Source organism: Corvus brachyrhynchos, unplaced genomic scaffold (genome assembly GCF_000691975.1).
Source record: "Corvus brachyrhynchos isolate BGI_N302 unplaced genomic scaffold, ASM69197v1 scaffold443, whole genome shotgun sequence".
Lineage (NCBI taxonomy): Eukaryota > Metazoa > Chordata > Aves > Passeriformes > Corvidae > Corvus > Corvus brachyrhynchos.
The window spans coordinates 293,706-306,961 of record NW_008237220.1 but is presented as its reverse complement, the minus strand read 5'-3'; the positions used below and the strand labels follow the sequence as shown (position 1 = coordinate 306,961).

The following is a 13,256-nucleotide window of genomic DNA, read 5'->3' as shown; positions in this document are numbered from 1 at the left end:
TGAGCCCCGGGCGGGGATAGGGGCAGGGGGGATCCCCCAATCCCTCCCTGAGCCCCGAAGGAAGGGGCGACCTCCAGCCCCCGAAGTTGTTGCCATATGGAACAGGTGATACCCCCCCACCCCCCATCCCAGTTCTCAGACAGGAAAGGGACTGGGGGAAGCTCCTGTTCCTCATGGAAGGGGATAATCCCATTCCCATCCCGCTCCATGAGCGGCCCTTGCAGCGTCTGCTCCTCCGACAGGGTGGGAGTTGTCCATCTGCGCCTAAGTTATCTCAGTTCCTATTCCTTGGAACTGGGAGCATCCCAAATTTTTCTTTATTCCATGTCCATTCCACGCTGAAGGATCCGTTTTTTTCCTCCAGCATTCCCAATCCCACTTTTTAAGAAGGACACATTGTCCAGTTCTCGCTCCAACCCCTCCATCCCCAAAACCTGGGTTTTCCTGGTGCCTCCATCACCTTCCTTGTTTATCCTGGGAGGAAAACTCCGGCCCTGCTCCCCGGGGAACACCAGGGAAGCACCTGAGATTTCATTTCCTGGGATTCTCCGCTGGCTCTTGCTCCAGTTCCCATTTCAGGAACCCCCCAGACTCCTGGCAGTGGAGGGACATGGCCCTGTGGCTCTGCCCAGGGATCCCACTGGGAGCTGCTCCCCATGGATTTGTGCCTGGAGAATCCGAACCCAAAACACCTTTTTGGCCCAAAATTTCCTGGTTTGGGTCATTGAGGGGGATTAGGGATAAGGGCATGGAAAGTGAGGCATTCTCAAGCAGAACTTCTCCTGCACCTCCCAACGCCCAAGGTGGAGATGTTGGGTCAGAGAATCCCACTCCCCTGGAAAGTCATCTGGAGACTTTCTAAGGAGACTTTATGCCTCTTCCCCATCCACATGGTATAAAGGAGGGTCTTTCCACGTGAAAATCCCTGTGGATTGAGAAGTGGAGCCTCGGAGGTGCCAGGGAGATTTTTTTTTTTTTTCTTGCTTTCCACGTGAGGAATGTGGGGATGACAGGAGGGATATGGAATTGCACAAGGTATCAACCCAATGCTAGGGTGAAGAAGCCGAGTTATCCTGACTGGAGACAAGGGAAAAGGGGAAATTCAAATTGGGATTAGAGCCGTGGAGGAGGTGCTGGATGGAGCAAGAGCCGAGGAGAACTTCTCCACGGTCCCATTTGTCCCACACACCTTTCTTTGGGATTCCATTTGCATCTTTCCATCATTTTTGGGTGGGGATCACCTGGAAAGCCACCTAATCTAACTTTTCTGCCCGGATTTGGGATCAAGTCCAGGCTGGACGTGGATGTGCCGCACAGTTCCAGCTGCCTCAGGAATGATCTGAGTGCAAAGCAAATGCTCCTAGTGGGATTCCAGTTTGTTTTTCTTCTGGGAATCACAGACCGCCAGGCTGGATGGGGGTCAGAGCCATGGGATGCCACTGGATTCCTTGGAAAGTCTGTTTTTCTTTGTACCATGGCTGGGTCCTGCTTAGGGAACGAGATCCCTGTGCAGATCCCAGGATGTGAGCACCCAGGAGGCTCCAGGATCATCCACTGCATCCCTAAATATCCCCGGGAAAGCAGGGAGCTGATTCCAAGGCCCTGCAGGATCCCACACACCATCTGTTCCCGTTTCCTTTCTTCCTCCCTCCAGAGCTATTTCTCCCAAATGTCGTTTTTATCTCTCTCCAGCTACTAGGTGGGAAGCTGGGAATTTCCATATGGATTCCAACAGAAAAAATATTCCAAAGCTTTCTGGGAATGCATCAGCATCCCACCCCCTGCTGGTGATGGTCTGATCCAGGATTTGGATGGAGTTCCCACAAAATCCATGCCCAAAGTGTGGGGAACGTTCCATGTGCTGTGGAACAGGATGCAGGATTTTCAGGGATCTGGGAAGCATGGGGGAAGGAAAGAATGTTCTAATCCAGGGGGATTGGTTCTGGATGGAGATCCCACAAAAATCGGTGCTCAAAGTGTAGGATTTGGGAAAGCTCTGGCTGTGAGATGGGATCTGGAGAGGGAAGATCGGTGAGAGCGGATCTGTGGGGTCTTTTTGTTTTTTCCATGGTTTTCTCCAAATCGAAGCTGATCTGCAGCTCTGGGACAAAACTCTGGGAATGGGAATGGGGAAAATTTTTCTCCTTGAAAAGAATTTCATTCCGTGCTTTTGCAGATCCTGCCAGTGGCTCTTTCACTCGCCAGTGCCCAAATTTCATGGGATTTGGTGTTATGAGCTGCTCGGGATCTAGGATCAGGAATCTTCCTGAAGGGGGATCTTTTCCTTAGAATTCCGAATATTTTGTGGCTAATCCCAGCTCACTTCTGTGTTCCCAGGAATATACCTGCCCCCGCTGTGAGTCCGGCTTCATTGAGGAAGTCACTGATGATTCCAGGTACCAGAGAATCCAGGGATATCCAATATCCAGGCACGTGGAGAGACAATGGATCAAGTAATAAGGAGATTTAGTGTGACAAATGCTATTTTAGCTCTCTTTTTTCCGGACTTTTTGCTTTGTTTTTACACCTTTTGGGGTTCTTTTTGTACACTTTTTTTTTTTAATGCTCTTTTTTGCTATTTTTTTGATGTATTTCCCCTGCTTTTTGTGGTTTTGGGTGGGGTTTTTTTTTTTGGTTTTTTTTTTTTAAAAGAAAAGCCTTTTTTGGTTTTCTTGATATTTTTACCCTTTTTGGAATTTTTTTACCCTTTTTTTTTCCTTACCGTTTTTAATATTTAGGAAAAAAAACCCTTTTTATTATTTTTGGTCTTTGCCCGTTTTTGGGGGGTTTTTTTGCCCTTTTTGGGGGGGATTTCAGGAAACAAAGGGGGGATTTGGGAAGCGTGGGGGGATTTTGGGAATGGGCCCTGCCCTCACTCTCCTCTTTTTCCCAGTTTTTTTGATGGCAACGCCCTGGACGACAGCCCCTCCTCGCAGTTCGCGGAGGTGAGTTTTCCTGCTTTTCCCAGTTTCCTTGAGGCGTCTTCCCCAGCAGCTCCTTTTTCTGAGAGTTTTCGGGAGACTGAAAATCGGCATTGGGACCCACCAGGGCTGGGCATGACAGGAAAAGGAGGATTCAGAGAAGAGCCTTACCCCAGCGCTGGCAGATCCTGGGATTTGTGTGGGGGTGCTCAGCCAGGCGAGGAGCTATTCACTGTCTCTCCCTGCCCCCAGATTTTCCAGAATCCATCAGTTATAAAGTCCAGACTCGTAGGAAATCCACTCAATCCTGGGCCGGAAATGGGGTCACCAAGCAGCCGGAATTCCAGTCTGGATCCTTCCTGTTTGCTTCCGTGCTCCGAGCATCCAGCTGGGTTCCTCCCCCTCTTCATCTGGATGCATTTGTCTTCTGACCCAAATTATGGCTTGGATATCACTTCGCATCCCAGAAATTCGCGAGTTTCAGGGAGATCCTGATCCCGTCTTCCCGCCCGTGGAGCTTTGTGCTCCGTAAGTTAAACTGGATTTGGGGATGAATAATAACTGGAAGTTCTCCCCAGGGTGTGGTTGCAGGCAAAGCTGCCATCAGAGCAGCAGGAGAACAGGAATGTTTATACATTGGTTTTTATTCCTTAATCCAAATGGATTTGTGGGAGAGGGTCTCTGCAGGGTCTCCAGGCTCTGGCTCTGAATTTCTGGGGGTTTTCCTGCACCCCTGGAGTGGTGTAGCAAGGAGATCCATGGATCACCCCCTGCTTACCCTCAGAGAGGCTACGGGAGAGGAATTGGGTAAATCAGGGAGCAAGTCGGATTTAGCAGCACAGGATCTGCTGCAGGGGCAGGGAATGGCATTACCCACGTGGGCAGTTCCCACAAAACAGCAGTATGAGGGGCACAGGATTGGGTGACACCTTGAGATGTTCCTGGGGACACCCCAGGGATACAGATACCATCCTTCCATCCTTTCACATCTATGTCCTCCCCATGCCTGTAAGGCCCCTGAGTGATCCCATGGATTTGGGAGTGTCCAGTATTATTCCGCCTCAAATTCCAGCCCTTGGAGAGAGGGAGAGACCAACCCCACAGCTTCCAGATTTATTGGGATCCGCGTGGAGCGGGGATTTGCGGCGGGGGTGTTGCAGCAGCTCTGGATCCACTTGGGCTACGATTAAGCCTTTTTGCCAGACTTTTTTTCCCGGGATCCATGACAGCTGTGGGAATGTGCTCCGGTGAAGTGGACTTCGCTGCCTCTGCGTTCCCCCTGAGATGAGCACCGCAGCTGAGTGGGTATCATGTCTCCCGTCTTCCTGCTCTCCGCAGCTTTGGGACCACTTGGACCACACAATGTTCTTCCCGGATTTCCGGCCATTCCTGAGCAGCAGCTCCCTGGATCCGGAGAGCCGGGACACGGAGAGGGGCCCCCCGGCCGAGCTCTGGGGGCCCAGTCGCCCCCCACGGCTGCCGATGCCTCGGAGGTACCGATCCCGTGGCAGCTCCCGCCCGGATCGCCCACCCGCCATTGAGGGGTGAGTGTCTTCTCCGGGGAAAACAGGAGATTTGGGGAGAAACCTGGGAAAATGGGATCCTGGCACTTCCTGTCAGCCCCCTTAGCACAATTCTGAGTCATTGTCCCTGTCCTGCTGCCTGGAACGCAGGGCATTCTCAGCACTCGCATCCTGGGAGGAGCTCCCATCCCCAATTCCTTTGTGCTCTCCCTCCCTTTTGGGAGCTTTATCCAGGAAATTTCCAACTGTGAGCCCTGTATCCGTGGGAACAGGATTCCCTGTTTTACTGCTTATTCCTTCTGCCACACTTTATTTATTTATTTAGATTGTTCTTTCCATGTTTTTCCCTGATTTTCCCTGTCCCAGTACCAACTCTTCCATTGGAACTCGAGGCATTCCCACTTCTCCCACCCTGGGATGAGCTCACATCCCTAATTACTTCCTGCACTCTCTCCGTTTTGGACCTTTATCCAGGGATTTTCACAGTCATGAGCCATGCAGCCAGGCATCCGTAGAGCAGGAATTCCTGGTTTTCCTGCCCATCCTTTCTTCCACCATTTATTTACTTACTTAACTTGTTCTTTCTGTGTTTTTTCCTCCCCATGCCTCCTTCTTTAGGATAATCCAGCAGATCTTTGCTGGGTTTTTTGCCAACTCAGCTGTTCCTGGCTCCCAACATCCCTTTTCCTGGTGAGTAAAAACCTGTATTAGCCCAGATCCCACCAGTAACTACCAGTAACCTAGCACCTAGGGGCTGGTTTGGGACTGGGGGGAATTCCTGGACCGTCCCATTGGCAGGAGCGGGATGCTGCACTCCAATCCTGGGGATTATGCGTGGGGACAGAGCGGCCTTGATGCTATCGTCACCCAGGTGAGGGGCACCTGTGCCGGGGGCAGATCCAGTGCCAGATCCCTGCTCCTGAGCATGGAATTTTTCCCTCTCCACAGCTCCTGGGACAGCTGGAAAACACGGGACCACCGCCGGCAGACAAGGAGAAGATCTCATCGCTCCCAACGGTGCCGGTGACACAGGAACAAGTCGGTGGGTGACTCCAATGGCACTTGGATCCTGGTATTTGACATCCTGAGCTCCCCATTCCCACTTTGTTGCCCGTGAAATTGGGCTGGAAACTGTCAGCTCCCAGGCTTTGCTGCTGCCATCTCTGGTGTTCGGTTCTCCCAGGAATCTTGGAGCTCCACTGTTTCCCAGAGTGTTTGGGGAGTCCTGGAATGTGCCATTCTGACTCTTCCCACCCCCATGATGGTTCTCCCATCCCAAATCCCTGTATGTGCTCTCGACTCGTCCCTTCTTCCCTTTCAAACTGGCTCTCGACATATTCTGCTCTGGAAATGTCATGGAAAACTGCCAGCAGGGGCCTGGGAGTGTCTCAGAACAACCCTGGCTTTGCAATTGAAAATCCCGTGAATATTTCACCCCAAGGATCCCTCCCCCTCCCAGCTGCTCCATTACCAGAACCCTATCCCCTCCATTATGGTTAAACCAGACGGTTCTACGCAGGATATTTTTATCCCGTGGTTTTACGCACCACTCTGTCCTCCTCTTCTCTGGGAAGCCAAGGACTAACTGGAATTCCATGTGTCTGAGCCCATGGAGCCCGAGCAGGCTAGGAATCATGAAATCTTGGAATATGGAAATCGGAAGGGACCCCCGGGATCGCCGAGGGAGCTCAGCTCCTGGCGGTGTCTGTGTCAGCATCACGAGCTGAGGAACAGCAGGAGAGGGAGTGGGATTTCAGCCACCTCCCATGGCTGGTGACACCTGGCATTGGGATCATCAACCCATATTCCAGGCCAGAAAGTTGTGGCAGGAATCCAAACATCCTTACTTTGATTTTGGGTTTGTTTTTTTTTTTTTTGGTTGATGGTGATGTACAGAGAACACCAGGAATTCTTTACATCCCTGGGGGTTGTGTGTGGATGGGTGGATCCCAGCTGGTGGAGCTCAGAGCTCATGTTCCCAGCCGGACTTCTTTGTTCCCTGGATGCTCCATCCTCTGTGGGTTGTGTCCTAGCCTGCAAATCCTGACGCTCATGTTCCTAGTGGGATTTCATTGATCCCTGGATGCTCCATCCCCAGAGGATTTTGTGTGGATGGATGGATGGATCCTGGCTTGTTTCTGGCAGGAATTCCTTGATCCCTGGATGTTCCAGATGCAGCACAAATGATCTGTAAATCCCAGAGCTCCTGTTGCTGTTGTGGGATCTCTTTGGTCCCTGGACACCCCATTCCCAGTAGACCCTATGCAAATGAGTCCCAAATACCAAAGCCTTTATTCCTGTCCCCCTGACCTGCGATTCCCTGTTTTCTGCAGACACGGGGCTGGAATGCCCGGTGTGCAAGGAGGATTACGCCGTGGCGGAGCAGGTCCGGCAGCTCCCCTGCAATCATGTCTTCCACAGCAGCTGCATCGTGCCCTGGCTGGAGCTGGTAAGATCCCAGAAAACCCACGTATCCCATGGGATAATCCCCCAGGATAACGGCTCTGTGTTCCCCGCAGCACGATACGTGTCCTGTCTGCAGGAAGAGCCTAAAGGGGGAAGATTCCACCCGACAAATGCCGAATCCTGATGCTTCCGACAGCCCGGTGCAGGAGCGATGGACTTTCTGACCCTTCTGGAAGGTTCTGGAGCGTTCCAGAGGGTTCCGGAGGCCGGAGCATCCCCGCTCGAGGTGTACATTGTCTGAGAATTCCAACAAACCCCCCCGAGTAGCAGGAATTAGGGGGCCCACCCTGTGGGATTACGGCACCAAGCGCTCTTCTCCTGGGAATTTATCCTTACGCTCCATGGAATTGCCTTGTTAGTCCTAAATTGGGAATTTTGGGAGTGATTTGATTTCATTTGATATCAGAAAAAGTTTTTTTCCAGTGGGGCTCAGTCTGGAGAGGGGTTCCAAGTCCCTCACAGCCTTCCCTGAAAAAAGGTTGGGATAAAAAGGGGATTTGTGGGATCTTCCTGCACTCCAGGAGATTGGAATTGTATCCACGAGGGATTTTATTGCCCCATTTTGGATGGAATACTTGGGGTCTATAAAATCATGGCAGGTGGAAGAAGGAAGGTTCTGGAGCCCTTCCGGAGGGGGGTTGGACCCTCAGGAGTCCCTGGGGCCCTGGAAAGGCTCTGGGGATGCTATGGTATCAGGAATGCACCGAGCAGGATTTTATCTCATCCTGGACTATTTTTGGGGTTGATTCAGGTTTTTCTGACCCTTTCCCACATGCCTGCTGCCCCAGGTGTGTCCAAACCTCCCTCCACCCCCACGAATCATTCCAGGCGGGAAATACAGACCACGTTGCTTATCCCTTGGGAATTCCCCCGCCGCCCCCCGTAACTTAAGGAAACTCTTTATTTTTGCTGATTCTTTGGTTATTTTGAGAATTTTTTCCCATTTCTGTGACATTTATCCAGGTCTGAATCCTGGGAGTTATCCTCGTAGTCGTGGTATCCACTGACTGCCCTAGGGGGACATTGTGACCCCCATCCCTGGTGGGGGGTGACATTCCCAAACCCCTTGGGCTCAGTGGCTCCATATGCACATGGATTTAATTCCTGATTTTCTTTGCTCTTCCGTCCAATAAAGGCCTTTCTCAAGGAATTCCCCTTCCCAAGTCATCCTTGGAGCTGGGAAAGGGAGGCAGGAGCTGGGGTTCTCCTGGGTGGGGGGCAGAAATGAGCTCGGCAAAAGCTTTTGGGGAGGGAAAACCCCAATTTGCAGGATTTGTCTCCTAGGGAGGATATCCAAACACCTCCCACTCTGTTGGGACACATTGTCCCTGTCCCCCCTCCCTGCTCTGCTGGAAGCCCTTCTGGATACAGGGACACCCCAGTCCTGGGGCCAGAGCTGGGACAGGACTGCAGATCCACAGAGATTGGGAAAATCCAGCTGGATCCTGGGTTTATCCCAGTGCTTTTCCCTGTTACCCAGCATGTCCAGCTCCCCTGATGTGGATTTCTGGGGGGGTCACACCCACGCACTTCCCATTTCCACTTCTTCCCTCTTCCACATAGTGCTGGAAATCAGGAATTCGTTCCCTGTGGTCCTGGATTTAACCTGGATTTAAGTCTGAAGCCAGAGAGGGCTGGGATTTGGATCTCCCCCATCCTTCTGTGTTGCATTTGGGATCAGTCTGGAGGTTTTTCCCTGGATAAAGAAGCATTCCTGTTCCCAGATCATCTGCGTGCACGGGGATGCAGGACACGGCAGTACCGCAGGCCGGAGCTTTATTGCTGGAGCTGCTCCATTCCGGCTCACTCCCACTTTTCCCACTTCCACATGTGCCCCCAGACCCTCTGGCTCCACCCTCGGGCCACCAGCCTCATCCCTCTGCGTGCCCAGGAGTCCCGAGCCCCGGGATGGCCCCGGAATGTGTCCCAGGAGGTTCCGGAATGTCCTCCCGCGGCAGAGCTGCCACCTCAGTGCTCCTCGTCCTCCTCCTCCCGGGAGGGCTTCCGGTGGGAGAAGAATCCCAGCTGGAGGCAAGGGGAGAAGAGGAAGGGATTGGGGGAGTGGAAATGTCCTCCCTCGGGGGGACATTGACACCTCCCCCTCGGGATGGCATCATGACCCTCTGAAGGTGACATTGTGACCCTCCCCCAGGGTGATATCATAGCCCTCCCAAGGTGATATCACGACCCGCCTCCCCCCCCTCCTCCCGGGTGGCATCACACCCCACCCAAAGCAGCATAATGACCCCCTCACCCTCCAGAGGCCAAGGCTGAGCAGCGCCAGGAGCAGGAGCCCCCCCAGGGCGCTGCCCCCCAGGATCCACAGGGACACGGGCACCCGCCTTCCCTGGAGCACTTCCAGCACCAGCTGCAGGAACACAGGGATTGGCAAGAGGAACAGAGAATTTGGGGGACAAAATGAGGACTGGGGGAGAGGGGGGGAAACAGGGAATTTGGGGAGGAAAAATGAGGACGGGGGAAACAGAGAATTTGGGGGAGAAAACTGACTTGGCTGGAAAGAAGGAATTTCGGAGGAAAAGCCAAGGGTAAGAGGGGAAACAGGGATGGGGGTTAAAACAGGCATTGAGGGAGAACGGGGAATCTGGGGAGGAAAACAAGGATGGAGGGGGGAAAATGGGGAATTGGGGGCGTCCTACCTCCCTGCGCTGCGCCCCCTTCTCCAGCACCAACACGCCCCCCGCAACCCCTAGCCAGACACTGCTGACAATCCTCACACTCTGGAATTTCACCTGGAAATGGGAAAAGGTGGGGGGGTCTGAGCCTCGTCCCCCACCCGGGATCCTCCTTGGAGCAGGGGGACTCCCTAATCCCCTGGGTGCCCCCGCTTTACTCACTCCGCTGAAGAAGCTGTCATGGAGAGTGCGGAGGAGCTGGACAGAGACTCCCCCGCCGCGCTCCAGCCTCCCCAGGCGGCAGCTCAGCTCCTGGCACCAGGTGTTGGAACAGTCCTGGGGGGCAAAAATTTGGGGAGGAGTTGTGGGGACCCCCCTGAACCCTCCAAATACTCGGGGGGGGGGGGGGGGGGGGGGGAGACGCAACAATCCCTACCAGCCTGTCCAGCTGCAGCAGGGCCTCAGGGGGCACCGGGACCACCTGTGTCCCCTCAGGGGGGGGTTGCAGCACACAAGTGGCCTGGGGAGGGAGAGAGGGAGTTCAAAGGGAGGGCACAGGGACCGCCCTGGAACCCTCCTAAGTGTCCCCCATACTCACGTTGTCAGCCAGGACACGGGTGACAGACAGGATGGTGGCCTGGCGGTGGCCCAGTGCTGGTAGGGCCATGTGCAGTGTGACGTTCTGGATGGGGTAGCACCCAAAATTCTGCACCTGGAAGGGCGCACGATGAGCCAGGGCTCCCCTGGGTGCCGCTCTCCGGGCCCCCATCATCTCACCTTGACCGTGGTGGTGAACTCAGGGCCGGAGCTGTGGGTGAAGGTGCCAAGGGGATGAACCTCGTAGCGATGCAGGTCAGTATTACTGGGGGGGGGGCACACAGGAGGGTCACATCGTGTGTGTCCCCCTCTGTGATCACCCCGCTCTGCCTCATGTTCTCCCAGCCCCACCTGGACAGGAACAGGTCAGGCTCATAGAGGATGGGGACAGAAAGCGTGACGACGTTGTCCTCTGGTGTTGCCTCGGTGCTGTCACTGGACAGGGAGGACACTCGGGAGGATCCCCAGACTCCACCCACACTGCGGGGGTGGGGCCCCTCCCCCGAGGGTTCAGCGCTCCCCCCACACCCCTACCTGGTGGCCTGGAGCATGACTTCGGCATGGTCCAGAAGGACGGAGCAGCTGAACTCCAGCTCCAGGGTGAAGGACACCTGGGGGGGCTCAGACGGGTGTGGTGGGGGTTTGGGGGGGGTCCCAAGGGGCTCATGGGGGTCTCAGGCGTCCTACCTTGGCCTGTGAGCGGAAGACGGGGTACCCAACACTGCAGTGCTGGCGCTGGCCCCCCAGGGCTGAGCACTCCAACTTCACCGTGCTGGGATCCTGCCAGGGGGACACGATGGGGGCCAGGACGTGGAGTTGGGGGACTTGGGGCACTGGGAGGTGGCAGCAATAGACCCCCACAGGGGGATACTGGGGGGGCCACAGCGGACCAGTGGAACCTGATCTCCCACCTAGGAGGGGCTGGGGACACGATGGACCCCCATGTCCCAAATGGAATGAGCTGGGGACACGGTGGACCCCCAGCTCCCACCTGGGAGACGTTGGGGACACAACATATACCGCTGTCCCACTTGAAATGGTTTTGGGGACCCAATGCACTCCAACCCATCCCACCTGGAATGGGTTGGGACAAGAATGACCTCGAGGTTCTCCAAAGACCTGGGTCTCCATCTTTGCCCTGGTGGGAGAGTTTGGAGGGGCTCCTCAGGGATTTGGGCCCACCCCCAGGCTGTACCTGGAGCACAAGACTGGAGAAGTGGAGGTTCCCGGGCAGGTGCAGGCACAGGCTGGCATTGTAGGCATTCTCCTTCTGGTTCTCCAGCTCCACCTCCACCAGCATCCGCCTCCGGCCCTTCCGCAGGATGTGGGGGCTCTGCCTGGAGGCCGGGGGGGTCACAGGGGATCCCAGGGACGCCATGAGGACACTGGGGGGACACTGGGGGTACCTGGAGCCCACAATGTCCGTGGTGGCCTTGAGCACCAAGTCGGTGACACACTCATCATCGTCCCCACAATCCTTGAAAAATGGGATCTGGAAGGAGCCAGGGGTGATCCTGGTGTCTGGGGATGATCCCAGTGTCCAGAGACACCCCTTCCAGTACCCACCAGTTTACGGATGGTGGTGGGAGATGCCTCATCCAGCACCGACCTCGCAGCTGCATCCAGGGCCCAGGTGAGGGTGAGGCTGAGGGGCCGCAGGTAATCTGAGGTGTCCTGCAGAATCAAGGGATCCCATCGGCCTCATTCCAGTCAGACCCTGGGAATGGGGGGTGGGAAGAGCCCTCCCATGGGGCAGGGAGGAGTCCTGGGGCTGACCAGGACGTGGAAGGGGACGCGGACGCAGCTCTGCCTTCCCAGTGGGAACTCAATTCGGCGCTGGAGCAGCCGGCGGGCGCCCGAGTCAAAGGCAGCACGGGATCCTGGGATCCGCTCCTCCAGGGATACGTTGTACCGGAGATCTGGAGGATAAGGGAGCGGGTCAGGGACCAAGACACCTGTGGGAGTGGGTGCACCCCACCCCAGGATGCTCCAGTGGGACTCCAGGGAGGTCCTGGGATGCTCCAGGGACACGCTGGGCTGCACCGGTGAGGCTCCAGGGAAGGTTCAGATGCTCCAGGATGTTGTGGTGTGCTCCAGTGGGAGGAGCACATATCTCCAGGGATATGAGTGCTCTGTTGATATTCAAGGCACACTGCAGGATGCTCCTGGGAGATTCCACGGCCACCCTGGGATGCTCCAGGGGTGGTCCAGGATCACCATATATACGGTCTGGAAAGATTAAGGGAATGCCCGTGGGACACTCCAGGGACATCGCGATCCTCCAGCAACACCCTGGGATGATCCAGGGCCCTCAGGATGCTCCAGAGATGCTCCAGGAATTCTCCAGGACACCCTGAGACACTCCAGGAATGTTCCAGGGACACTCTGGGACGCTCCTGGAATGTTCCTGGAATGCTCCCAGGTTCTCTAAGGATCCCACCCTGGGATTCTCTGGGGACAGCCAGGGATGCTCTGGTAATACCCTGGGATGTTCCAAGTATGCTCCGGGACCCTTTGGGATGCTTCTGGGATGCTCCAGGGACAGCCGGGGATGCTCCAAGAATGCTCCAAGGACCCTGCGGTCCGCCATTGCCAACACTCACCGATATCCATGTCCACGGGGTTCTGTGTGCGTGTCTCGGCGGCCCGGGGGCGGACCGGCGTGGGAGCCGCGGCGCTGGCAGTTCCGTCGTGTGACACTGACAGCCGCCGGCTCCACAGACATCCACGCGGACACCTGCACGATCCAGCGGGACCTGAGGGACACAGTCACACCTGAAATCTCATCGGGATCATGTGGGGACAGGGACATCCACCCTGCCCTACCCTGGATCTTGTCACAGGGGAAACTGAGGCATGGAGAGCCCTGGGAGGATCCCGGGAGCATCCCAGGTTCCCACAAGAGGAAACTGAGGCAGGGAGTTCCTGTCCCCCCGAATGTCCCCATAACCCACATGTCACTATTCCCGGCGTGTCCCTGTCCCCGGGGTGCCCCCATCCCCCCATCTCCCTGTTACGGATGTGTCCCTGTCCCCCGCAAGTCCCTGTTCCCTGGGATGTCCCTGCCCCCCCCGGGATGTTTCTGTCCTTCTCCATGTCCTTATTCCCGGGGTATC

The 13,256-nt window shown here is 55.6% G+C and overlaps 2 protein-coding genes across 2 annotated transcripts in view; one reads left to right on the top strand and one right to left on the bottom strand.

Annotated features, from left to right (window-relative positions):
- The first annotated feature begins 207 nt into the window (after positions 1–207).
- On the top strand, positions 208–8,060 carry LOC103612072 (E3 ubiquitin-protein ligase RNF115). The gene is made up of 9 exons (XM_017728875.1): positions 208–243; positions 2,290–2,396; positions 2,894–2,945; positions 4,260–4,465; positions 5,063–5,134; positions 5,243–5,315; positions 5,393–5,486; positions 6,778–6,893; positions 6,964–8,060. The coding sequence occupies exons 1-9, from the start codon at positions 208–210 to the stop codon at positions 7,072–7,074; spliced, it is 867 nt and encodes a 288-aa protein (XP_017584364.1). The 3' UTR covers positions 7,075–8,060.
- A 578-nt stretch (positions 8,061–8,638) lies between these two features.
- Positions 8,639–13,256, bottom strand: part of ITGA10 (integrin subunit alpha 10) — an 11,313-nt gene continuing 6,695 nt past the window's right edge. Inside the window, exons 15-29 of the mRNA XM_017728874.1 lie at positions 12,744–12,900; positions 11,917–12,059; positions 11,707–11,814; positions 11,547–11,632; positions 11,336–11,477; positions 10,828–10,920; positions 10,675–10,751; positions 10,492–10,575; positions 10,321–10,405; positions 10,142–10,255; positions 9,980–10,063; positions 9,766–9,879; positions 9,568–9,660; positions 9,165–9,278; positions 8,639–8,935 (exon numbers count right to left, since the gene is read on the bottom strand). Of these exons, the coding sequence (XP_017584363.1) occupies positions 8,879–8,935; positions 9,165–9,278; positions 9,568–9,660; positions 9,766–9,879; positions 9,980–10,063; positions 10,142–10,255; positions 10,321–10,405; positions 10,492–10,575; positions 10,675–10,751; positions 10,828–10,920; positions 11,336–11,477; positions 11,547–11,632; positions 11,707–11,814; positions 11,917–12,059; positions 12,744–12,900 (1,551 nt within the window). The 3' untranslated portion in view covers positions 8,639–8,878. The remainder of the gene's footprint in view (positions 8,936–9,164; positions 9,279–9,567; positions 9,661–9,765; positions 9,880–9,979; positions 10,064–10,141; positions 10,256–10,320; positions 10,406–10,491; positions 10,576–10,674; positions 10,752–10,827; positions 10,921–11,335; positions 11,478–11,546; positions 11,633–11,706; positions 11,815–11,916; positions 12,060–12,743; positions 12,901–13,256) is intronic.

Excerpts from the sequence above, each read along its gene's own strand:
- LOC103612072 (XM_017728875.1), top strand. The coding sequence starts at position 208 with ATGAGCGGCCCTTGCAGCGTCTGCTCCTCCGACAGG. Across the intron at positions 2,946-4,259 it reads CCTCCTCGCAGTTCGCGGAG|CTTTGGGACCACTTGGACCA; the intron begins GTGAGTTTTCCT and ends TGCTCTCCGCAG. Across the intron at positions 5,487-6,777 it reads GGTGACACAGGAACAAGTCG|ACACGGGGCTGGAATGCCCG; the intron begins GTGGGTGACTCC and ends TGTTTTCTGCAG.